A 26,259-nucleotide genomic window follows, 5' to 3' on the forward strand; every position below is an offset into this window, starting at 1 on the left:
AATTGGATTTCATATTCCATCACTGCCTAGAACCTTTTGTGGTTTGTGTAAACCTGTTACCCTTATTAAAGGCAGTGTTGCTAACATTCCAGGATTATTTATAGGAATTTGGAAAAATGTATGTGAAGTGTCTGAGAGAGTGCTTGCAAATAGGAAGTATATTATAAATATTTTTATGTTTGTTAGAATTAAAAATAATATTTTAATAACTCATGAGAAAAAATTGACATGGTGAGATATTAATGGCAGTGATTAATGCTGACATTTAACATAATGCAGTTTGGTAAAAATGGGGTGAAGTGATTTTTTAAAAATATTATGATTAGTATGATTGAAGACTTTGGGTGATAGAATGAATGTATCTGAGAAGGTGATAAGTAAGGATTACTCCAAAAATTTCATGTCTCAAGTATTTTTAGAAACTAACTTTATTGAGACATAATTAGCATACAGTAAAATATGCACATTTTAAGTGTTTGTTTTCATTTATATATCCATGTAAGCATCACCACTGTTAAGTTATGCAACATTTCTGTCATCCAAAAAAGTCCCTTTACATGTCTCTTCACAAAAAACCTGCCCCCTACTGCTGGTCTGCTTTCTGTCACAGGATACTAAATTAGTATTTTCTCAACTTTCATATAAGTAGGATATCTATTTATCTCTGGCTGTTTTCTGAAGTGGTTATACCATATTATACTCCCATCAGCAATATACGAAAATTCTAGCTTCTCTTAATGTTTATCACACTATATCATTTAGTATTGTATGTCAGTTTAACTTTAGCCATTCTACTGAGGGTGTAGTCCTAGTACATTTGGGCTTAATTTTCATTTCCCTGGAAACTACTGATATTGAGATTATTTTCATGTTCTTATTGACCATCATATATTTTCTTTGCAAAGTGTCTGTTCAGATCATTGTTAATTTTTTGTTGTGTTATTGTCTTATTATGTTATTATAAGAGTTCTTTATATATTCTTAACAGAAGTCCTTTGACAGATATATGAATATTTTCTATCAGTTATAGCTTGTCTTTTTTATTTTATTGATATTTTTCAAAGAGCAAAATTGTTAAATTTTAAAAAGTGCAGTGTTTCAGTTTTTTCTTTTTTGATTTGTGTTGTTTTTATATCATTTAAGATATCTTTTCCTATCTCAAATGTGTGAATATTTTCTCCTGTGTTTTCTTATAGAAGTATGAAAATCTTAGCTTTTACCTTTAGGCCTATAATCCATTTTAAGTTAATTTTGGTATATAGTATTAGTGAAGAATTGACGTTTACTTTTTTCCACATAGATATTCAGTTGTTTTAACATAATTTGTTGAATATACTTTATTTCCTTGTTGAGTTAATGGCATGTTTGTCTAATTTAATTGACCATATAGATGTTGTTCTATTTTTGAATTCTTTATTCTGTGCAGTTGATTTAGATCATTATCCAAAGCCATACTCTCTTGACTACTTTAGCTTAATAGGAGGTCTTGAAATCTGGTAGTATAAGTTCTCTGGTGGTATTCTTTTTGAAAATTGTTCTTATTATACTAGTTTTTTTGCATTTCCATATATTACATTTTGAATCAATTAATTTTATGCTGGGATTTTTATTAGAATTAAATCTACATTTAATATAAAATTAATGTATAAATACTATATTACTGTTATATAATACAGAATTAGCATCAATAAAAATTGCTTTAGATTAAATATATAAATAAATGAGAGAACTGATATTTTAATGAGTCTTCTCAGATATAAATGTAGTATTTATTTCTGTTTATTTGTATTTAAATTTCTCCCTCCAGTGTTTTGTATTACATGTTTTTTGATGCTATTGTAAATAGTATTGTTTTTAAATTCATTTCCAATAATTCATTCACTGCTGGTTTACAGAAATGTGGTTGATTTCTTCGTACATTAATGTATTATATGGCCTTGCAAAACTCATGAGTTCTAACAGCTTTTTGTTGACTGCATAGATTTTTTTCTATGTTCACAATAATGCCATTTGCTAAAAAAGATTTATTTCTTCCATTCTAATCTGTCTTTTAAAATGTTTCCATGTCCTGTAGCACTGGCTAGCATCTTTAGTATTATGTTGAATAGAAGTGGTAAGAGTAGGCATTGTTCCCTGGTTTCCAAACTTAGAGGGAAGGCATTCAGTGTCTCATCATTAAGTATGATGTTATCGTTTTTTTTTTTTTTTTTAATAGATACTCTTCATCAAGTTGAGGAAAATTTCTAGTAATAATTTGCTGAGACTTTTTATCATAATGGGTGCTGGAAAATGCTTTTCTGCATCTGTTGCAATGGGCATATTTTCTCCCTGTATTCTGTTGTTTAGTTTATTACCATGATTTTCTCATGTTAAAACAAATTTGTTTTTCTGGGATACATCTCACTTGGTTATGGTGTATTTTTCTTTTAAAATATTATTTGATTTTCTAAAATTTCATTAAGGATATAGCATCTGTGAAAGATATTGGTCTGTAGTTTTGTTTCCTTGTAACTATGAGAGTAATGCTAGCTTCTTGAAATGAATTGAAAATTGCTCCTGACTCCACTGTTTTCTGAAAGGTTTTTTATAGGAGAGGTCTAATTTTTGAATGTTTAGTAGAATTCATTAGTAAAGCCTTGTATGTTAGGAATATATTTTTGGTGCAGAGGGGGAATATTTTTAATTATAAAAGTAATCAATTTATGGTTATTTTGATTTTCTATTATTTCTTTTGTCAGTTTTTATAATTTGAAACTTTCAAGAAATCTGTCCTCTTTATATGTTACCAGTTTGTTTAATGATATTTATAATAATTCTCTTCTTATCCTGTTAATACTTATATGATCATTAGTGATATCTGATCTTTAATTCTTGACATTGATAGTTTTTGTCTTTCTTTTTTTCCCTTTTTCATTCTCACTTAAGATTTATCAATTTTATTGAACTTTTTCAAAGAATCAGGTTTTTGCTTCATTTTCCTTTCTGTCCGTGAGTCTGCCCTGGAATTCCCATCTAAATTAATCTCCATGAACACTGATCTCCATTTCCTCATCTCAGGAAAGCTACTGGGCTTTGTTTAAATTCCTTTTCACTGCCCATAGCCCTTAAATTGCCTCCAGGCAGGAAGCTAGGGTGCCTGAAAGGTTCACATAATTTGTTTTCTTTCTTTCAGGGATTACACAGTCCTACACTGTCTGCAGCCCAATATCTGTGTGTGTGTGTGTGTGTGTGTGTGTGTGTGTTGTCAGTCACTCAGTTGTATCCGACTCTGACCCCATGGACTGTAGCCCACCAGGCTCCTCTGTCCGTGGAATTTTCCAGACAAGAATACTGGAATGGGTTGCCATTTCCTACTCCAGGGGACTGAACCCGTGTCTTTTGCATCTCCTGCGTTGGCAGGCACCACCTGGGAAGCCCAGAGGAAGTTTGGTCAAGGAACCGTAGGCATCCAACTGATTCTAGAACACTTCTAAGTTAGCCTGTTGTTTAGTAGCTAAGTTGTGTCTCATTCTTTTGTGACCCCATGGACTGTAGACCACTAGGCTCCTTTGTCCATGGGATTTCCCTGGCAACAATACTGAAGTAGGTTGCCATTCCCTTCTTCAGGGGATCTTCCCAACCCAGGAATCAAACCCACGTCTCCTGCTTTGGCAGGCAGATTCTTTACCACTGAGCTACTGGGAAGCCCATGTCTGAAACCAATTATTTTTTAAAAATTGTCCAACTTTCTAGTTATTTGTTGTGGGGAGGTTAAGTTCAGTGTTTGTTATATCATCAGGGCTGAAAGAAGAATTCTCTTTAAGTGTTTTTAAATAAAGGATAATATCGGAAATGCAACTGCAAAAACGACTTGATTTTTGGTTAGGTAAATTTTACAATTTGTTTTGACACAGTTTTTATGCTTCAAAGATAAAGAGTGATAGAATTTAAAATAGCATGGTTCTCAAAAGTGGCTTTACATTGTTTATCCTTAAAATATAACTTGCTAGCATTGATCCTTATTTTCTTGAAAGTCCATAATTTTAAAAGCAATTTCTCACCTCTCTTTCAAAACAATACTACCAGCTAAACTCATTGTATTTATTTTAATGTCATTTCATAAATTAAACTACACAATATGTAATTAAATAAAAATGTACATAAACTTGTTGAGTGTTAAAGTGCGATTCCAATATTTAAAACAATATTTGAAAATTTTTTAAGAAAAATTCAGAGAAACAGAAAAGAATAACACTGATCAGATTTATGTATAAACTTTCTCTGCTTCCAGGTATTAATTTTAGCACTTGTAACTATACTACTTTTTTTTTCTTGGCTTTTTCCTGCCATACTGTGAGCTCACTTAAGGATTAAGTGGATTACTTTTCCTGTTTATCTTTTTCCGGCACTTACTCAGCTTCTAGTCTTGTGACAGCCATTCAGTAAATAGTTGTGGATGAAAAAAATGTTGAATTTGAAAATGAAAAGCCAGCATAGTTCATTTTTTCTACTTTAAAGATGTTACAAAAGGAATTAGGTAAATTCCATTCATGAAAATGTGCTTAAAAATGTTTTGTGATTGAACTATGATGCTAACATCTTATGATTAGGTCAGCATTTTTACTTGCCTTTATGTTATTATTTAAAAATAGGAAGTGAAGGCTCATTTCTTGTGAAAAAGAAATCAAATTCAATTAGTGTAGGAGAATTTTACGGAGATCCTGCCTTGCAGCGTTGCTCACCAAATTTGCAAAGACATTCCAGTTCATTGGTAAGTTATATTGTAAAAACTGTAGTTAAATATTGTATATCTTGTTTGACATTCTTTTAATAACTGAAATTGTGTGTCAAAGCTAGATAGAGAAATTCCCTAATGTGTGAAAGTGCTCTCTCTCTGTATGTATATGAAAGTGAAAGTTGCTCAGTCGTGTCCAATTCTTTGCGATCCCATGGACTATACAGTCCATGGAATTCTCCACGCCAGAATACTGGATTGGGTAGCCTTTCTCTTTTCCAGGGGATCTTCCCAACCCAGGTATTGAACCCAGGTCTCTCTCATATTGCAGGCAGATTCTTTACCAGCTGAGCCACTATATACATATATACATATATATATATACACACACACACACACACACACACACACACACACGTACACATGCACACATGCGTGTGTGTCTGTGCGTACATGCATGCATATGCTATTTTGAATTTATGTTTGTAGACTTCTGAGCATGTCTGGGGCATATATGTGCTCTGTACACTTTGAAATAGTTTATTGTTTTTTCTTTGTAGAGCATCATGTCTGTGGAGCACAGACTAGGTCTGTGTCTTATGGTGTGGCTTAGTTGCTTGAATACTTTAGCTGTTAATAATAATCTTACAGTAGTAGTGGCTTAGTTGCTAAATTGTGTTCGGGTCTTGCACCCCTATGGACTGTAACCCGCCTGGCTCCACTGTCCATGAGATTTCCCAGGCAAGAATATTAGAGTGGGTTTCCATTCCTTTCTCCAAGGGATCTTCCTGACCCAGGGATTGAACCAGGGTCTCCTGCGTTGCAGGAGGACTCTTTACCAACTGAGCCACAAGCGAAGCCCAGTAATCTTATAGGGACTCCTAAAGAAATCAGCTAGGAAAATGTTCTCTTTGCTCTAAACAGTGATGGTAATTTTATTATAAATGTTTATTTGTTTAATAGGGACCCGTTTTTGATCATGAAGATTTAATAAAGAGAAAAAGAAAAATATTTTCATCAGATGATTCACTCAGTAAGTAGTTGAAAGTAATCATAAGTAAATAGATATTTTGAGCAGAATATACCACTTTGTGAATTTCCTCTGATTATTCAAATTTTCTTGGTACCAATTTCATCATACATAACCTTCAAATTTTATTTACCTAGTGATTCCATGGAAATCATTCTGTAGAAAAATGAAAGTGACAATGAAGTCGCTCAGTTGTGTCTGACTCTTTGTGACCTCATGGACTGTAGCCTACCAGGCTCCACTGTCTATGGGATTTTCCAGGCAGGAATACTAGAGTGGGTTTCCATTTCCTTCTCCAGGAGATCTTCCCAAACCAGGGATTGAACCTGGGTCTCCTGCATTGTAGGCAGATGCTTCACCGTCTGAGTCACCAGGGAACACAACTATAAATTTAAAATTTAAGCTTTTATGATGTTATGTCAGACACTTTTTATCCTTCCTGCTGTTTTCCTAAAATGTAAATAAAACCCTCCACCAGTGCCACTCTTAATGTTCTTCTCTAGGTCTGTTGTTTTTTATACTATTTAAACTACCTGATTTAATATTTATTATTTACTTTCATGTCTGACATTGGAATAAAAGTTTCATAGTTTGGTTTTCTATTCCAATGCCTTGAAGACACTGGAATAGAAAACCAGTGACACTGGTAGATGATCAATAAGCATTTGCTGAGTAAAGTTAAATTACTTGTTTATATCTCCATTGTTTGTTTTTGACAAAAGGAGCATCAAAATTCCAGTCCCATATGAAGCATTCAGAGAGCATGTCTTCCCTGCCTTCTGAGAGAGAATATATTACATCATTAGACCTTTCAGCAAATGAACTAAAAGATGTTGATGCCCTGAGCCAGAACTCCTGTATAAGTGGTCATTTGGAGCATCTTGAAAAGCTGGAGCTTCACCAGAATGCGCTCACAAGTTTTCCACAACAACTATGTGAAGTAAATTTAATTTATCCTTATAATTCTCAGGATATTTCAAGAGCATCTACATTTGTATCTAAGTTGTATGCTTAAATCTTTAAAAAGAAGGTTCTACTTTTGTGTCATTGAATGGTAATTCCTCCATTGTTCTGGTTGTCACACAAGTATCTTAGTTTATGTGATCTTTCTGATGCATCTTTGGGGGTAGACAGTGGAAATGGAAATCTGATTTAAAAGGAATTCTAGGTTCTGTCCTGATGATTCATGGTATGTATTAAAGTCTGGCAAGGTTGCATGTTGATTATGCCTTCAATTATTTAATTCTAGTAAGACAACTTAAACTGTTTAAATTCAATTAGATCTGGTATGATGGTCCTGACTTTCGTCAGCTACCAACTGTATGACAATAAGAACATATCACTTCGACTGCTCTAGGCCCTCATTTTCTTGTCTGCAAAACAAAGAGGCTCAACTAAACTACCCACAAGGCATTAATCAAGTCTTAAAATTATATGCTCCTTAAAAATTGATTTTTATGCTCAAAACTCCTATTTTATAGCAATTAAATTTTAAAGTAATCTGCTGATAGGGTAGTCCTCTGACTACTTACTTTGTTCATCATTTTTATGTACTATAGATTAGAATTCAAAGATATGCTTACAAATTAAAATGATCATACTGCCTTTTAAATTATTAAATGAATTCTTAGATTGAACTGCAAAGTTTGCTAAAGAATTATATGTTTTAAAAAAACTAATTTTGTTGCAAGTACATTTTCCCTTTTTCTAACATAAAATTTACCATAATTTTGACACTTTAAAAGCAGAATTGTATGATTTTTAAATATATTTAAGTGATATCTTTCCCTTAAAGTTTGTGTATCTGAAGAGAGAGAAGAAAGAAAGGTGATCCCTACCCCCACCACGATGTCTAAAATATAGCCCCTCTCTATCCTCCTTTTACCTGACTAAATCTTCCAAGTTACAGGGGCCCATGTTAGATCCAATCTCCAGGCTAGGTTGGATTTCTGTGGCACCCAGTCTTTTTCCTCCAACGCTCACACTATAAATTTGAATCTAAAGTATATTGTCCTCACTAAGTTATAAACTCCTTGAGAACAGAAAATGTTTCAGCCTGTTCATGTCTACCCTTGGAGCCTAGTAAGTATAGTAGAGGCTGTATAGATGATTAGTGAAAGTAATTTGTGAAGAAACTAATGACTGTCACTTGGCTGACTGTCAATAAATATTTTCTAAAGAGTAAGTAAAGGAATCTAGGGTTTAGCCCAGCTAAAACAAAGAAAATATGAAGAGAACATGGCATTATATATTTATATATAAATATATCATATAAATAATTATAAATGTCATTTATATATTATAAATAATATTTATATTATACATTAGGACATTCAAAGATTCTGTAGTCAGCAAAACAAGACCTGGAGCTGACTGTAGCTCAGATCATGAACTCCATATTGCAGAATTCAAACTTAAATTGAAGAAAGTAGGGAAAACCACTAGGCCATTCAGGTATGACCTAAATCAAATTCCTTACGATTATACAGTGGAAGTGACAGACAGATTCAAGGGATTAGATCTGATAGACAGAATGCCTGAAGAAATATTGATGGAGGTTCATAACATTGTACGAACCAAAGCCATCCCCAAGAAGAAATGCAAAAAGGCAAAAGCGTTGTCTGAGGAGGCCTTAAAATAACTGAGAAAAGAAGAGAAGCAAAAAGCAAAGGAGAAAACAAAAGATATACCCATCTGAATGCAGAGTTCCAAAGAATAGCAAGGAGAGATAAGAAAGCCTTCCTCAATGAACAATGCAAAGAAATAGAGGAAAACAATAGAATGGGAAAGACTAGAGATCTCTTCAAGAAAATTAGAGATACCAAGGGAACAATCATGCAAAGATGGGCTCAATAAAGGACAGAAATGGTAGGGACCTAACAGAAGCAGAAGATATTAAGGAATACACAGAAGAACTATACAAAAAAGATCTTAATGACCTGGACAAGCATGATGGTGTGATCATTTACCTAGAGCCAAATATGCTGGAGTGTGAAGTCAAATGGGCCTTAGGAAGAATCACTACAAACAAAGCTACTGGAGGTGATAGAATTCCGGCTGAGCTATTTCAAATCCTAAAAGATGATGCTGTTAAAGTGCTGCACTCAATATGCCCTCAAATTTGGAAAACTCAGCAGTGGCCACAGGACTGGAAAAGGTGTTTTCATTCCAATCCCAAAGCAGGACAATATCAAAGAATGTTCAAATTGCCACACAATTATACTCATTGCACATGCTAGCAAGGTCATACTCAAAATTCTCCAAGCTAGGCTTCAACAGAATATGAACCAAGAACTTACAGATGTACAAACTGGATTTAGAAAAGGCAAAGGAACCAGAGATCAAGTTGCCAACATCTGTTGGATCATAGAAAAGCAAGAGAATTCCAGGAAAACATCTACTTCTGCTTCATTGGCTACACTAAAACCTTTGACTGTGAATCACAGCAAACTGGGAAATTAACTTGAAAGAGGAGGTTATAAAATAAAACATGTATTATTACATGACTACTCTATGGTTAACTCTTATTTATATTAAAATGTATTTTTATAATATAAATTTATATATTTATGTATATAAATTATATACTTATAAGTATATAATTACATACTTACATATAATATTATGACCTCTTCTGTCCTTGGGATTCTCCAAGTGAGATTACTGGAGGGGGTTCCATGCCCTCCTCCAGGGAATCTTCCTAATGCAGGGATTGAACCCATGTCTGTTATGTCTGCCACATTGGCAGCAGGTTCTTTACCATTAGTGCCACCTAGGAAGTCCATAATATAAATAAACATATAATATTTGTATCACATAAATATAATATATATATGATAATATATAATTATAAACATCATTTATATATAATATTCAAATAATGTTTATATTTATATAACATTTCATACATTATATATTATATGCTATATAATTTATGATTATATGTATTGTATAAATTATAAAATATATATTTATAGTCATTAATTATATATATATAAAATAACATGTTTTATATTATATATTATCATTTTATAATTATAAGATAGTATTGTATATACAGCATGTAATATATATATCATTATATATACTATAAATATGTTATATAATATATATTGTGTATAACATATAACTTGCTTGTTATATATTTAAAATTCATATATTATGCATAGTTTGTAAAATAATTGTCTATAGTACAAATTTATAAGATTTATATATAATTTATAATATATTTATGATGCCTAAATATATAATTAATATATAAGGATATAATAAATGATAGAGTATAGACACTAGAAATATAACAAATATATAATTATTAGTAATATAATAACTATATAATATATTAAAAATAGAAAATAGACTTTTAAAACAAAATATTTCATTTGAAAGAGGGGTTTGTGAAATAACACATGTACTATATACATGACTACTTTATGGTTATATCTTACTTATATTAAAATGTTAAGCAATATGTAAAAGCTAGAGAAAAATATATTCCCAGGATTATGTTGTACTGCTTATTCATTAAGTCATTTGTTCAAGTATTTGTTGGAGCCTATTATTATTCTTCCATTTTACTCATTGGAAGAATAATTTACCACAAAAGCTGAATTAAACTCTAAACCTTATTTTGTGAGCCTGCTTTTGACTGTTGACCTATTAATATTTTTCCTGTCTTTACCCATTTTATAGCAGAGCAGATAGGACTAGTGAGTATACTGAAGTTATCTTGTCGATTATATTTTCAATTTTTTGAAAAAGTCTTAATGGTTGTAGTTACCAGAGGTATGGAAGACAGAAATATTAGCTAGATATAAGTTTTTTAGATGGTTCATTTAAAAATTTAAAAATGTTGTCTTTTCAGACTCTGAAATGTTTAACACATTTGGATCTGCATAGTAATAAATTTACATCATTTCCCACTTACTTGTTGAAAATGAATTGTATTGCTAACCTTGATGTCTCTCGAAATGACATTGGACCCTCGGTAGTTTTGGACCCTGCTGTGAAGTGCCCGACCTTGAAACAGTTTAACTTGTCGTATAATCAGATATCTTCTCTTCCTGCGAACCTTGGTGATGTGGTAGAGAAATTGGAACAGCTCATTTTAGAAGGGTAAGCATGGAGTTCATTGAAGACAAAAGGGTTGCCTCACACTGAAGTTTCATAAGGTTGACACACAGTGACATTGTTTCCATAGTAATTTTACATGGTAAAGTGATAAACAACTGAGACAATTCATAATATAGCTTCTATCAGTTGACTTAAATTTTTACAATTAATTTAAAAGTTAATAAATGTGTTTTGATGCTATTTTTGAAGATGGTTGACTGTTTTTCTTCAAAGCCTGTGAGTTTATGCAATTTTAATCCTCACTTTGTCTCTTATGACTAGAAATAAAATATCAGAAATATGTTCCCCTTTGAGCCTGAAGGAACTGAAGATTTTAAACCTTAGTAAAAACCAGATTTCATCTTTATCAGAGGACTTCCTTGAGACTTGTCCTAAAATGGAGATTTTAAGTGCCAAAATGAATTTTCTTGGTAAGTGATTTTTATGAGACTTCTCTTTCCAGTTATTTTGAGTGTTATATGGGTCAAATGGAACAAATAAATGTAATCACATGAGCCCTGTATGAACATTTTAGATGGGGATTTAAAGGTGGTGTTTCAGTTAAATATTATGCTAGAGTTTTAAATATAAAGTTTTCAGGTTGGAGATAAAAAGAAATGAGCTGTCAAGCTGTGAAATGTGGAGGGAACTTAAATGCATATTGCTAAGTTAAAGAAGCCAATCTGAAAAGATTACACACTGTATAATTTTAACTGTATCACATTTTGGAAAAGGCAAAGCTAACAACCAGAAATTTCCAGGATCTTGGAGTGAGGGAGAGAGTGTTGGCTGTCCATAGAATTTTCCAGGCAAGAATACTGGAGTGTAGCTGTTCCCTTCTCCAGGGGCTCCTCCAAACCCAGGGATTGAACCCAGGTCTCCTGCTTTGTGGGTAGATTCTTTATCATCTGAGCCACCAGGGAAACCCAAGAATACTTGAGTGGATGGGCTATCCCTTCTTCAGGGGAATCTTCCCGACCCAGGAATTGAACCGGAGTCTCCTTGCCTGGCAAATCCCATGGATGGAGGAGCCTGGTAGGCTGCAGTCCATGGGGTCGCTAAGAGTCGGACACAACTGAGCGACTTCACTTTCACTTTTCACTTTCATGCATTGGAGAAGGAAATGTGTTCTTGCCTGGAGAATCCCAGGGACAGGGGAGCCTGGTGGGCTGCCATCTGTGGGGTCGCACAGAGTCGGACACGACTGAAGCGACTTAGCAGCAGCAGCTCCTACATTGCAGGTAGATTCTTTACCAGCTCAGCTACCAGGGAAGCCCTGTCAAAGAGTAAACTCTATTGTAAACGAAGAGTGAACTCTGTTGTAAACTGTAGACTTTACTTAATAATATCAGCCTATCAGTTATAACAAACACACCAAACTATTCTACTCTAGGGCTTCCCTGGTGGCTCAGATGGTAAAGAATCTGCCTGCAATGCAGGAGACCTGGGCTCAATCCCTGGGTTGGGAAGATTCCCTGGAGGAGGGCATGGCAACCCACTGTAGTATTCCTGCCTGGAGAATCCCCATGGGCAGAGGATCTGGTGGGCTACAGTCCATGGCGTTGCAAAGACTCAGACACGACTGAGCAACTAAGCACAGCACATTCTATTGTAGGTGTTCATAATGGGGAAAAGATGTATGTGTGTGGGCTGCTGGTGGTGAGGGGAAAAGGTGAATATGGGAGAACTTTGTATTTTCCTCTCAATTTTTCTGTAAACCTAAGGATTCGCTCAGTCATGTCTGACTCTTTGTGACCCCATGGACTGTGGCCCACCAGGTTCCTCCGTCCATGGGATTCTCCAGGCAAGAGTACTGGAGTGGGTTGCCATTTCCTTCTCCATCTGTAAACCTAAAGCTGCTCTAAAAATTAGTCTAGTTTTTAAATTCTAAAATATTAAAAATTATATTATGCTATTTAACATGCTGTTATTGTCATAGGCTATGTCAATAGCCTTATGTCAATATCTTATGAAAAGTGTTAGTCGGTCAGTTGTGTCCAACTCTTTGTGACCACATGGACTATAGCCTGCCGGGCTCCTTTGTCTAAGGGATTCTCTAGGCAAAAATACTGGAGTGGGTTGACATTCCCTCTTCAACCCAGGGGGGTCTTCCCAACCTAGGGATTGAACCCGGGTCTCCTGCACTGCAAGCAGATTCTGTCCCACTGAGCCACCAGGGAAGCCCAAGACTGCAGTATCTTGGAGTACAAGTAGTCATTAACCTGTGGTTCTGTGGTTATACTAAAATTTCAATATGGCTGCCTGAGATGGTTGAAGCAGAAATACTGGATTTCCTACTGAAATTTGTTCAGCAGTTTTCTGGAGTATATGTGCTATTATTATTTTTTAGGAATCAAATTAATCATTTAGAAGTTTTCAAATTAGTTAGCTTAATGTATATTCATTGAGCTCTTGCTCTGTTCAAAGTATTATAATCACGGACTATATGATTGCCACTTTTGTTAAAAATCCTGGAATACTCTATGTTCTCTTAGCATGTGAGACAGCCGAGATTTATGTTCACTTTAGCCTGTCTGCAAATTCTAATACTGAGGAACAAAATACTTCTATGGTAATAAATGGGAACTTTCCCCCTATTTTAGCTTCCTTAATGGAGGCCATACATATACATACCTTGCCACCCACATGCCTATTCTATACCTGACTTGGTAAAATAATTTTTAATTCTATTAAATACAAGAATATAGTTTGACTACTTACTTTAAAATATTTTATTTTTATACATTTTCGAGAAACTACTAACAATGAAATCCATATTAATTTACGTAAAATTACTTTCCTTCTCTTTCCCTTCCTTTCACCCTCTTGAATATTGACCATGTTCTTACCATGAGCCTGAAACTGGGTATAGAATTATTCACTCACTAATGAGCAAAGTAATTCAGACTCTGTCCTTAAGGAACATGTAGTTAAGTTCAGAAGACAGACAGTAAGTAATGATGGAACAAATGAATGTAATTGTGTATTGTGCTAAGTGCTATGATGATAAGTTTCGAGATGCTATGAGGGTACCTCAAGGGGATCTGATCTACATTGTGGAGATACGGAAGTGTCTGTGTTTGTTGCATTTAATTAGATCTAGAAAAAAAGAGCATCTGAGGGTCCCTGAAGCTAGCATATAGTCAATATGTCATCTCAGCTGAATCTCACAAAAATCCTATAGGGTGGGACAAGATTGATCTCTGCTTGACTAATTGAGGAAATTGAAGTACTGAGATTTTTGTGTGAAATGTTCAGGAACATAGAATTAATTTATTAGTTGTTTCAGGAATCTGCTTTCTTTGCACGACACAAATTTAATAGTTGTAGAAATGGCCTTCTATTTGGAAAAACACCCTGTGGAGGTGATAACCTCAGTAGAACCCTAACCATTAAAAATTTCTCTGTGAAATGAAGTTTCAGTTCTTTGATTTTATGAGTCTTTCTCATATAGAATGAGAAAGCTTAAGAATCTCTGAACCCAAAGACTCTTAATTCCTAAGTGGAGAATTACTTCTATTAAACTAATTTATTTTGCTACAAATACTTTTGGGAAATAGGTAAGGTATAGCATGTAAGTTTCTGCTTCTTAGGAAGACAGCTTCTAGTAATGTCCTAGAACATTTTGACCCTTGGAAGATTTTCTTGATAAAGGATAACCCATATTATTAACCTTGAAAATGCTAAGAAATAATTTCTCAAACCACTTTCACAGAACCACAGATTTTCAGATCGCTAAACAATCTCAGACTTCATCTGATTTAGGTGCACTTTTACAGATGACAAAACAGGCAGTGTGATTTATTTAGTTTTCAAAATTATGTTCCATAGAATTTTATTCCTTGGAGGTACCTTGTTTTAATACTGTATTTCCCTTTGGAAATTCATAAAATACATTAAAATGTTGACAGCTTTGGTGTGACTTCCCTGGTGGCTCAGACAATAGTCTGCCTGTAATGCGGGAGACCTGGGTGTTGACAGCTTTGAGATATTTCACTTTATTTTGCCTAGTGTTTCCCCATTCTCTGAAGATCATATGATCAAAGAATGCTTTTATTAAGTAACATCCATAATTATTCAATGGACTTTCCTGGTGGCTCAGATGGTAAAGAATCTACCTGCAATGCAGGAGACCTGGGTTAGATTCCTGGGTCAGGAAGATATGCTGGAGAAAGGAATGGCAACCCATTCCAGTATTCTTGCCTGGAAAATGCCATGGACAGAGGAGCCTGGCAGGCTACATTTCATGGGGGTCACAAAGAGTCAGACACGACTGAGCAACTCTCACTTTCAATTTCATTTTCATAATTATTTCATAGAATATTCTTTATAAGATGGTGTTAAAGAGAATTTTTATATCATGCTGTGGATTAGTAAATTATTCCAAAATGGTTTTTTAAACTTACTTCAGTAATTTGAATTAACATATAATATATATAGGGCTTCCCAGGTGTTGCTAGTGGTAAAGAACCCACCTGCCATTGCAGGAGACATAAGAGACATGGGTTTGATCTCTGGGTTGGGAAGATTCCCTGGAGGAGGGCATGGCAACCCACTCCATTATTTTTGCCTGAAGAATTCCAAGGACACAGGAGCCTAGCCGACTACACTCCATAGGATTGCAAAGAGGAGGACACGATGGAAGCTACTTAGCACGCTGCACGCACGCATAGTATATATCACATAATATCACACATACTTTGAAATGAATATTCTAAAGGTTTTTCCTTTGTGCAGACGTTAGAAGAATTTATATTTAGACACTTGTAGAGCTTTCAAGTTAGAAGATTCTTATAATTATGGTGTATTATTTTAGTATTTTGTGGTAGTATTAACTAATTTTAGAAGTAGAACTTTTTATTGTCAGGGTAAGAATGGAAATTAAATTACATGTCAGATCACTGATAGCTGTCTTAGTGTGGAATCTGGTAGAAATCTAGTTAAAGTGATTAAAATGTCCATTAACTCACCTTTATTTTCTCTTAGCTGCTATGCCTTTTTTGCCTTCTTCTATCACAAGCCTAAAATTATCTCAAAACAGATTCACGTGTGTCCCAGAAGCAATTTTACATCTCCCACAGTAAGTTTATTATTTTAATTTTAAAAACCACATGAGCTGAAACAGAACTTTCAGAAACTTGGTTTTAACTTAGACATATAAATGTAATTGATTTCTAAACCTACTAAGCTTAATGTTTAAAAATCTATGAATGTTTGATTTTTATTAGACAAAAGACCTAAGTTGTTGTTTGGACTTTTAAACTTTTAATTTAATGTATTGTTGCATAGAAACAATTTAAGAGTAATTAATGGTTACATTATTATAATCAAATGAGATTGGACTGGCTGTCACTTTAACTTTTAAAATTTCACTTGCTTTGGGGGTTATGTTGCTAAGACACTGTTAACTTTGAAATTATATTTCAGTTATGTTTGAATGACATTTTTGGTGAAAATTTCTGTAGTTTCAGGTATTTGGAAATATTTTTAGTTAATTTCATTAAAAATAAAGTTTCCTGTTAACTGCAAATTCAGATATTAAATGGCTTTCAAAGGTGTTGTCATCTTAAATAACTATTCTACTAGTGTTATATATTATAAGCAAAATCCATAAAGGTACACGTGCATATATATATACAGATACAGGCCAATAATCCTTAGTTGTGATTTAGCAATGGAAGGTGTGAGACAGATATATAGTACTCAATTTAAAACTAGCATTAAAGTGTGTGGAGCACTGTTCTAACTGCGTAACAGTGTGTCATATCTTTAATCTTCCTAATAATCCTATGACATATCAGTACTTGCTATTATTATCTCTACTTTAAAATGAGAACACCGTTTCATTAAAGAGAGGAAGTAACTTGCCCAAAGTCATAGTTCAAACCACCACACTGGTAGTTTGATTTCAGATTCTTAATTCTGACATACAAGCACCTGTAGAATATAGATGGTCTTATATTTTAAACATAATGCTTTGCTGAAAATGTGTTTGGAGACCACTTATTTATAAAAATTGATTAGGAGATTAATGTCATAAGGAAGGTTTCTTCCTAGAGAGCTAGAAATTTACTCAGTCCTCTGTGCGTTTCCAAGGCAAACCATTTAATATCACAGTAATCCAAGTCCATGCCCCAACCAGTAACGCTGAAGAAGCTGAAGTTGAAAGGTTCAATGAAGACCTCCAAGACCTTTTAGAACTAATACCCCAAAAAGATGTCCTTTTCATTATATGGAACTGGAATGCAAAAGTAGGAAGTCAAGAAACAACTGGGGTAACAGGCAGATTTGGCCTTGGAATACAGAATGAAGCAGGGCGAAGGCTAATAGAGTTTTGCCAAGAGAACACATTCGTCATAGCAAACACCCTCTTCCAACAACACAAGAGAAGACTCTACACATGGACATCACCAGATGGTCAACACCAAAATCAGATTGATTATATTCTTTGCAGCCAAAGATGAAGAAGCTCTATACAGTCAGCAAAAACAAGACCGGGAGCCGACTGTGGCTCAGATCATGAGCTCCTTATTGCCAAATTCAGACTGAAATTGAAGAAAGTAGGGAAAACCACTAGAGCATTCGGGTATGACCTAAATCAAATCCCTTATGATTATACAGTGGAAGTGAGAAATAGATTTAAGGGTCTAGATCTGATAGATAGTGTGCCTGATGAACTATGGAATGAGGTTCGTGACATTGTACAGGAGACAGGGATCAAGACCATCCCCATGGAAAAGAAATGCCAAAAAGCAAAATGGCTGCCTGGGGAGGCCTTACAAATAGCTGTAAAAAGAAGAGAAGTGAAAGGCAAAGGAGGCAAGGAAAGATATATCCATGTGAATGCAGAGTTCCAAAGAATAGCAAGGAGAGATAAGAAAGCCTTCCTCAGCGATCAATGCAAAGAAATAGAGGAAACTAACAGAATGGGAAAGACTAGAGATCTCTTCAAGAAAATTAGAGATACCAAGGGAACATTTCATGCAAAGATGGGCTCGATAAAGGACAGAAATGGTATGGACCTAACAGAAGCAGAAGATATTAATAAAAGGTGGCAAGAATACACAGAAGAACTGTACAAAAAAGATCTTCACAACCAAGATAATCATGATGGTGTGATCACTCACCTAGAGCCAGACATCCTGGAATGTGAAGTCAAGTGGGCCATAGAAAGCAATACTACGAACAAAGCTAGTGGAGGTGATGGAATTCCACTTGAGCTATTTCAAATCCTGAAAGATGATGCTGTGAAAGCGCTGCACTCAATATGCCAGCAAATTTGGAAAACTCAGCAGTGGCCACAGGACTGGAAAAGGTCAGTTTTCATTCCAATTCCAAAGAAAGGTAATGCCAAAGAATGCTCAAACTACCGCAGAATTGCACTCATCTCACATGCTAGTAAAGTAATGCTCAAAATTCTCTAAGCCAGGCTTCAGCAATATACGAACTGTGAACTTCCAGATGTTCAAGCTGGTTTTAGAAAAGGCAAAGGAACCAGAGATCAAATTGCCAACATCCACTGGATCATCAAAAAAGCAAGAGTTCCAGAAAAACATCTATTTCTGCTTTATTGACTATGCCAAAGCCTTTGACTGTGTGGATCACAATAAACTGTGGAAAATTCTGAAAGAGATGGGAATACCAGACCACCTGACCTTCCTCTTGAGAAAACTGTATGCAGATCAGGAAGCAACAGTTAGAACTGGACATGGAGCAACAGACTGGTTCCAAATAGAAAAGGAGTACTTCAAGGCTGTATATTGTCACCCTGCTTAGTTAACTTATATGCAGAATACATCATGAGAAACCCTGGGCTGGAAAAAGCACAAGCTGGAATCAACATTGTGGGAGAAATATCAATAACCTCAGATATGCAGATGACACCACCTTTATGGCAGAAAATGAAGAGGAACTAAAAAGCCTCATGATGAAAGTGAAAGTGGAGAGTGAAAAAGTTGGCTTAAAGCTCAACATTCAGAAAACGAAGATCATGGCATGTGGTCCCATCACTTCAGGGGAAATAGATAGGGAAACAGTGGGAACAGTGTCAGACTTTATTTTTCTGGGCTCCAAAATCACTGCAGATGGTGACTGCAGCCATGAAACTAAAAGACGCTTACTCCTTGGAAGGAAAGTTATGACCAACCTAGATAGCATATTCAAAAGCAGAGACATCACTTTGCCAACAAAGGTCCATGTAGTCAAGGCTATGGTTTTTCCAGTGGTCATGTATGAATGTGAGAGTTGGACTATAAAGAAAGCTGAGTGCCAAAGAATTGATGCTTTTGAACTGTGGTGTTGGAGAAGACTCTTGAGAGTCCCTTGGACAGCAAGGAGATCCAAGCAGTCCATTCTAAAGGAAATTAGTCCTGGGTGTTCATGGGAAGGACTGATGCTAAAGCTGAAACTCCAATACTTTGGCCACCTCATGCGAAGAGTTGACTCATTGGAAAAGACCCTGATGCTGGGAGGGATTGGGGCAGGAGAAGGAGATGACAGAGGATGAGATGGCTGGATGGCATCACCGATTCGATGGATGTGAGTTTGAGTGAACTCCGGGAGTTGGTGATGGACAGGGAGGCGTGGCGTGCTGCAATTCACAGGGTCACAGAGTCGAAAACGACTGAGCTACTGAACTGAACTGAATTACACTGTACCTTCAGACACCATTTTCAGGTGTACATTTCCAGTGTTTATATGTGTTTCTTTAAATTTGTTCTCGTTTCACAAACGAGCATGTACTTGGCCACCTTTAGGCTCCAAGCTTAGTCTTAAAGCCAAGAGGCATTGCCTTTGAACAACTTTACGATGGTCAATTTTGCCTCAGTTGCATTGTTGGTCACACATACGTGTCTTGCCTTTCATATAGTCAAATTAATTTTATTGCTTTCAACTGTTTTTATAAAGTAACTAGAGCAAAATCTAATATCATTTACAAAGTAGAGCAAAAATGTTGCTTTATAGATCTGAATCTTGGTCTAGCAGATCTTAGAATTAATTTATCATGCGTCAAATATGCTGGGTGAAAAGAATCAGTAACAGTAGTAAAAGTCCAGGCAACCTTTTACATAGTCAAATATACCACAGTTGCTATTTTTAGTCTTTCTACACATGTAAACGTATATGTGACATGTGTTTTCCTGCTGTTTCTTAAAAACTTTGTTTCCCTGGTGACTCAGACGGTAAAGCGTCTGCCTGCAATGCAGGAGACCTGGGCATTCAATTCCTGGCTTGGGAAGATCCCCTGGAGAAGGAAATGGCCCCCCACTCCAGTACCCTTGCCTGGAAAATCCTATGGATGGAGGAGGCTGGTAGGCTATAGTCCATGGGGTCGCAAAGGGTCAGACATTACTGAGCGCTTCATTTTCTTTTTGGGTAGCTATTCCTGCATGAAAGCAACAAATTTTCATTGAAGGCCTATTGTACACAAGATATCATGCTCAGTGTTATGATATATTTCACACTGAGACACGCTGGTTAATAAACTTGAGGACCTGACCTCTGAAAAATCCATCCAGATTTGAATGAGATTGAAGAAAGAAATGGAAGCTACATATTTGTGAATCTTGTATAGAAGGCAGGAATTTTAATATTTGTTTTTGCATTTTTTAATTATGATTTCTCATGCATTGTAAATGTTTGCAAAATGCGATCTTTCATTCTGATTGACATTTTTATATTTCTGAAGTAGGGAAATTAGATTTCAATTTAGTTTTTATTGGGCCTTATTTAAGTGTTCCTGTTAAGACATGCCTTTTTTTTCCTACCACATATACCTTTACATATACAAAAAAAAAAAACACACCTGTGTACTCATCTATAAGTTTTTTAAAATTTTTCCTTTCTTTTCATTAATTTCTTTTAAGTGAAGCATGATTACTTACAATTTTGTGATAGTTTTAGCTATTCATTGAAATGAATCAGCCATGGGTGCCCGTGTGTCCCCCCATCCTGAACCCGCCTCCCACTTCCCTCCCCACCCCATCCCTCTGGGTTGTCCCAGAGCACTGGCTCTGAGTGCCCTGCTTCATGCTTCGAACTTGCACTGGTCATCTTTTTACATATGGTAATGCATATGTTTCAGTGCTGTTCTCTCAAATCATACCACCCTTGCCTTCTCCCAGAGAGTTAAAAGCCTGTTCTTTACATTTGTGTCTCTTTTGCTGCCTTGTATTTAAGATTGTTGTTACTGTCTTTATAAATTCCATATATATGCGTTAATATATAGTGTTATTGTTTCTCTTTCTGACTTGCTTCTCTCTGTATAATAGGCTCCAGTTTCATCCGCCTCATTAGGACTGACTTAAATAATATTAGTTTTAAAATTATATCTTATTCTCACTCTGCTGAAAGTTATTTTGATGTTATTTCATGTATTTAGGAAATACTCACTTGATTTTTATTCTCGACATTGTATTGTTTCAGCCTGCGGTCCTTAGATATGAGCAGCAATGATATTCGATATCTACCAGGTCCTGTGCACTGGAGATCTTTGAACTTAAGGGAACTCTTGTTTAGTCATAATCAGATCAGTATCTTGGACTTGAGTGAAAAAGCATGTGCATGGTCTAGAATAGAGAAACTACATCTTTCTCATAATAAACTGAAAGAGGTAAGGAGATAATATTTGTTTAAAATTATTGCCAATTTGAAAAAATGTGCTTTTGTAATGTCTGTTATCATAGATGATCATTTCAAAATCTGTTATTTGATACTGCTTACTTTTTGAGTAAGATCTAATCCTACCCTGAGGTAAATGTGTATACTAACATGTTTAATTTCCTTAAAGATTGCCTTTTGTATTGTCTTTTATTTTGAATATCTATATATTTATATATGTTTAATTGCAAATACATGTAATGCTTTAATTGTGTCAATTTACCATGAAACCTCTGATCTGTTAACAGACTCGGACATGCTGCATTTCTCAAGTTTCACCAGGCCATGTATAGCCTTTGTTCTTCAGCTGACTTTTTTTTTCACATTCTTAAATTTTGTATTCTTCCATCATACTCCTCCATCCCCTCACCCAAATGGACCAGTCTTTATTATAAATCTGAAATTGACTGTCCATTCATCCCAGAAAACATATTTTTTGCCAGCTTCAAGCCTATTGTCTGTAAAAGCCAAATAGTGTAAAGTGTCTGAGACCATGAGGTTCCAGAATAACTCTGCATAGTTTTGGTACTTAGCTTTTTTGCATCAGATTACTGTTAGCTGTTGTAAAAATAATGAGTATTACTTAAAAATTTGGAATATTGCAATTATTATGTACCTAAGGTTTAAACATTTAGTTGTATTTTGAGAATGTTAAGTTATATGTAAATTTGTGATGATTAGATCTTTGGTTTTGCTGAAGAACATAGTCATAGGGAATAGCCTGAAGCCACCGACGATTGTATTTGGATACATATAAAAAAAGTTCTTTATTTCAATGTTGTGAAGCGATGAAATATGCTTCCAAGGGAGAATGGGTTTTAAAAGATTATAAACAAATGCCATAGATTGTTTTGGGTAAGTCCTTTATGTTTTCAAACATTTTTGATGGAAAATATGACAAACCTTTGGAAAGTTTTAGAACTCTGTTGGAAGTCTGTACAGTTTGCTCATAGAGTCTCTGAGCCTCTCTTGTTTTCTAGTAGCATCTTGTTTTTTTGGTAGCACACTTTTTTTCCTTCCCACCAACAGCGTTTGCTCTTTTTTATTTCATTAAGATTCCTCCTGAGATTGGCTGTCTTGAAAATCTGACATCTCTTGATGTTAGTTACAACTTGGAACTGAGATCCTTTCCCAATGAAATGGGGAAATTAAGCAAAATATGGGATCTTCCTTTGGATGAACTGCATCTTAATTTTGATTTTAAACATGTAGGATGTAAAGCCAAAGACATCATAAGGTTAGATAATTTTATTTTTATTTTTTTAACTGAATTTGTTTCCGATGTCCTTTTCTGGTTACTTTGGTGGATATACAGTTAGAATTCATAAAAAAGAATGTATAGGACCATCTAGCATGATGTACTCCATGTCATTTGCTTTTTACTTAGTGAATGGGTTTATTTGGTGCCACTGCAGAGCTTTTTATTTCCTCCTGGCCAAGTTAAGGTTGAGAAAATTACTTCTCCTCATTATGCTTTTCAGTAGAAATGGACTCTAAAAGGAAATTATTAATCTTTGTTCTCTTATTACCAATTATCAATCTGAAGAAATAGAGCAGAATATAATGGCTTCTCGATCTGGGTTTCATGTAGGAAGTGTTTATTGTATGTATATTCTATCTTAAAGCATTATAGTTACTTTAAGAACATAAAATTACTTCTGTGTTGCCTATGAAGCTGATAACCTACTCAACCTTATCATTTTTGAAACCACCAAAACTTTCAAGTATGCTTGTTTCTGATTTTATACTTTATGAACTTCAAGTTAATAATGAACTTTATTCTATTCTTTGTTACCATTTGAGCATGTTAGTCTTGTTACCTACCCATAAAATCATGTTTTTATTTCCACAAACTGCTCCTATCTGTATTTATCTTATAGGTTTCAACTCAGTTATTACTTCTCAATGGATCCTTGACTTGCCTATAATATCTGCTGTGTTTACTCTCTGTTTCATTCGTGGCACCAAACACAGAGTCTGGCATACAGTTAATAATTGTTGCATTATCAGTGAACTTGTAGTTCCTAATTACCTAGTTATCTATTTACCCAATTCTCTTCCTTAAATTTTCATAATTTACATTTGACTTTCTGTCTATTTTATGATCAAACTGTTTGTGAGCAGCTATGCTAAATAACATGACTACCCCCTCATCCTACATAAGTATTTCCCATGATTTTCCTTTCTGAAACTGGAAAAGATGCTCATATAAAATTTGTTCAGTTCTTACTAAATGTTTAGTTGTAAGAAGTTTTCAGAGTATTATGCTATCAAGCTACTATGTAACTTAAATATTTTTAAATCTTTTAAACATTTTTAGAGAGAACATAGACCTGGAGTAATTTAGAAATTGTAGTTCTCACTTGCTTCTTTGAAGAATGACAAAGAATAGTGAAGTCTTAATAAATAGATATTTGGAACTTTGATTTTCTTGTTTATTGGTGATGCAGATTATCAAGAATGTTCCTCAAAGTCCTATTAATTGTGAGAATAAATCAGTTAATATTCCCTAAGATTCACTTATGATTTAGTTCACTATTCTAATTTTGAACTGTGGCAGCATTTTAATATAGTTAAATGTATTTTTCTGTATCCATTTTATTTTTAAGAACATTTACATGTTCTGTTAATTTAAAGATGGTGTTGTTAGCCACTGGTAGCACTTCTAGTAAGTTTCAATTACTTTGCATTAAGATTGTTAGGAATAGCAACATATTATCTGCCAATAGTAAAATCATTTATGTGCATCAATGTAGTTTAACCAATATGCTCTTCCTTTCCATGTACATTATATGTATGCATGTACAATGTATATGAATATATACATTATGTATACCATGTATGAATACATGTACCAAATAGAACCTCACTATCAAGGATGAATATAACAGTATGCTTGTATACTCTACCTTGATGGTTTTGATTTTTTTTTGCTGGAATATAATTGCTTTACAATGTTGTGTTAGTTGCTACTGTAGAACACTGTGAAGCAGCTCTATATATACATACATCCCCTCCCTCTGGAGCCTCCCCCTGCCATTCCACCCATCTAGGTGATCACGGAGTTGTGCTCTGAGCTCCCTGTGCTATACGGCAGCTTCTCGCTGTTGTAAACCCGGTGATATATATATGTTAATACTGCCTCTCAATTCGTCCTCCCTCTCCTTCCCTACCTGTTTCCACAAGTCTGTTCTCTGTGTCTGTGTCTCTATTCTTGCCCTGCAAATAGGTCCATCAGTACTATTTTTCTAGATTCCTTATGTATGCATTAATATATGATATTTGTTTTTCTCTTTCTGACTTACTTCACTTTTTATGACAAGCTCTAGGTTCATCCACATCACTTCAGCTGACTCAATCTCATTCCTTTTTATGAGTAACATTCCATTGTATATATGTACCAATCTTTACCTATCATCTGTCGATAGACATCTAGGCTGCTTCTATGTCCTGGCTATTGTAAATACTGCTGCAATGAACATTGGGATACATGTGTCTTTTTGAGTTATAATTTTCTCAGGGTATATGCCCAGCAGTGGGATTGGTCCAAGGCTGAACCAGGAGGCATTAGAAAATATAAAAGGCCAATCGTAAGTAATGAAATTAAAACTGTCATTAAAAATCTTCCAACACACAAAAGTCCAGCACCAGATGACTTTCCAGGCAAATTCTGTCAAACACTTAACGAAGAGCTAACTCTTATCCTTTTAAAACTTTTCCAAAATATTGGAAAAGGAGAAGCACTCCCAAATTTGTTCTTCAAGGCCACCATCACCCTGATAATTAAAGCAGACAAAGATATTGCAAAAAAACGTTCCTTCTCCAGGGAATCTCCTTGTGTCAGGGATCAAACCTGGGTCTCTTGTATTGCAGGCAGAGTCTTTACAGACGGAGCTACCAGGGGAGACCTACAAAAAAAAAAAAGAAAGAAAATTATAGACCAATGTCACGGATGAACATGGACACAAAAATCCTCAACAAAATACTAGCAAACAGAATCCAGCAACAAATTAAAAGGATCATATACCATGAACAAGTGGAGTTTATCACAGGAATGCAAAGATTCTTTAATACATGCAAATAAATCAATGTGGTATACCATATTAACAAATTAAAGAATAAAAATCATATGATCATCTCAATAGATACAGAAAAAGCTTTTGAAAAAATTCAGCACCTGTTTATGATCAAAACTCTCCAGAAATGGTCGTGCTGCTGCTGCTGCTGCTGCTGCTGCTAAGTCGCTTCAGTTGTGTCTGACTCTGTGCGACCCCATGGATGGCAGCCCACCAGGCTCCTCTGTCCCTGGGATTCTCTAGGCAAGAATACTGCAGTGGGTTGCCATTTCCTTCTTCAGAAAATGGGCATAAAGGGAACTTACTCAACATAATAAAGGCCATATATGACAGACTAACAGCAAGCATCATTCTCAGTGGTGAAAAACTGAAAGCATTTCCCCTAACATCAAAAACAAGACAAGGATGTCCAGTCTCACCACTTATTCAGCATAGATTTGTAAGCCCTCACCATGGCAATTAGAGAAGAAAAAGAAATAAAAGGAATATAAATTGAAAAGGAAGAAGTAAAACTGTTTGCAGATGACATGTTACTATATACAGAGAATCCAAAAGATTCTACCAGAAAACTGCTGGGATGTTATCAATGAATTTGGTAAGGTTTCAGGATACAAAATTAATGCACAGAAATCTCTTGCATTCCTGTACACTAGCAACAAAAGAGTAAA

At 35.0% G+C, this 26,259-nt stretch overlaps 1 protein-coding gene across 3 annotated transcripts in view; it reads left to right on the forward strand.

The window, feature by feature from the left end:
- Positions 1-26,259, forward strand: part of LRRK2 (leucine rich repeat kinase 2) — a 206,443-nt gene that overhangs the window by 80,348 nt on the left and 99,836 nt on the right. For all 3 annotated transcript variants that reach the window (XM_055580817.1, XM_055580809.1, XM_055580824.1), the window contains exons 21-28: positions 4,632-4,750; positions 5,678-5,747; positions 6,467-6,684; positions 10,609-10,859; positions 11,139-11,287; positions 15,843-15,936; positions 21,282-21,468; positions 22,571-22,752. In XM_055580817.1, the coding sequence (XP_055436792.1) occupies positions 4,632-4,750; positions 5,678-5,747; positions 6,467-6,684; positions 10,609-10,859; positions 11,139-11,287; positions 15,843-15,936; positions 21,282-21,468; positions 22,571-22,752 (1,270 nt within the window). The remainder of the gene's footprint in view (positions 1-4,631; positions 4,751-5,677; positions 5,748-6,466; positions 6,685-10,608; positions 10,860-11,138; positions 11,288-15,842; positions 15,937-21,281; positions 21,469-22,570; positions 22,753-26,259) is intronic.

This window comes from Bubalus kerabau, chromosome 1 (assembly GCF_029407905.1).
Source record: "Bubalus kerabau isolate K-KA32 ecotype Philippines breed swamp buffalo chromosome 1, PCC_UOA_SB_1v2, whole genome shotgun sequence".
NCBI classification, from domain to species: domain Eukaryota; kingdom Metazoa; phylum Chordata; class Mammalia; order Artiodactyla; family Bovidae; genus Bubalus; species Bubalus kerabau.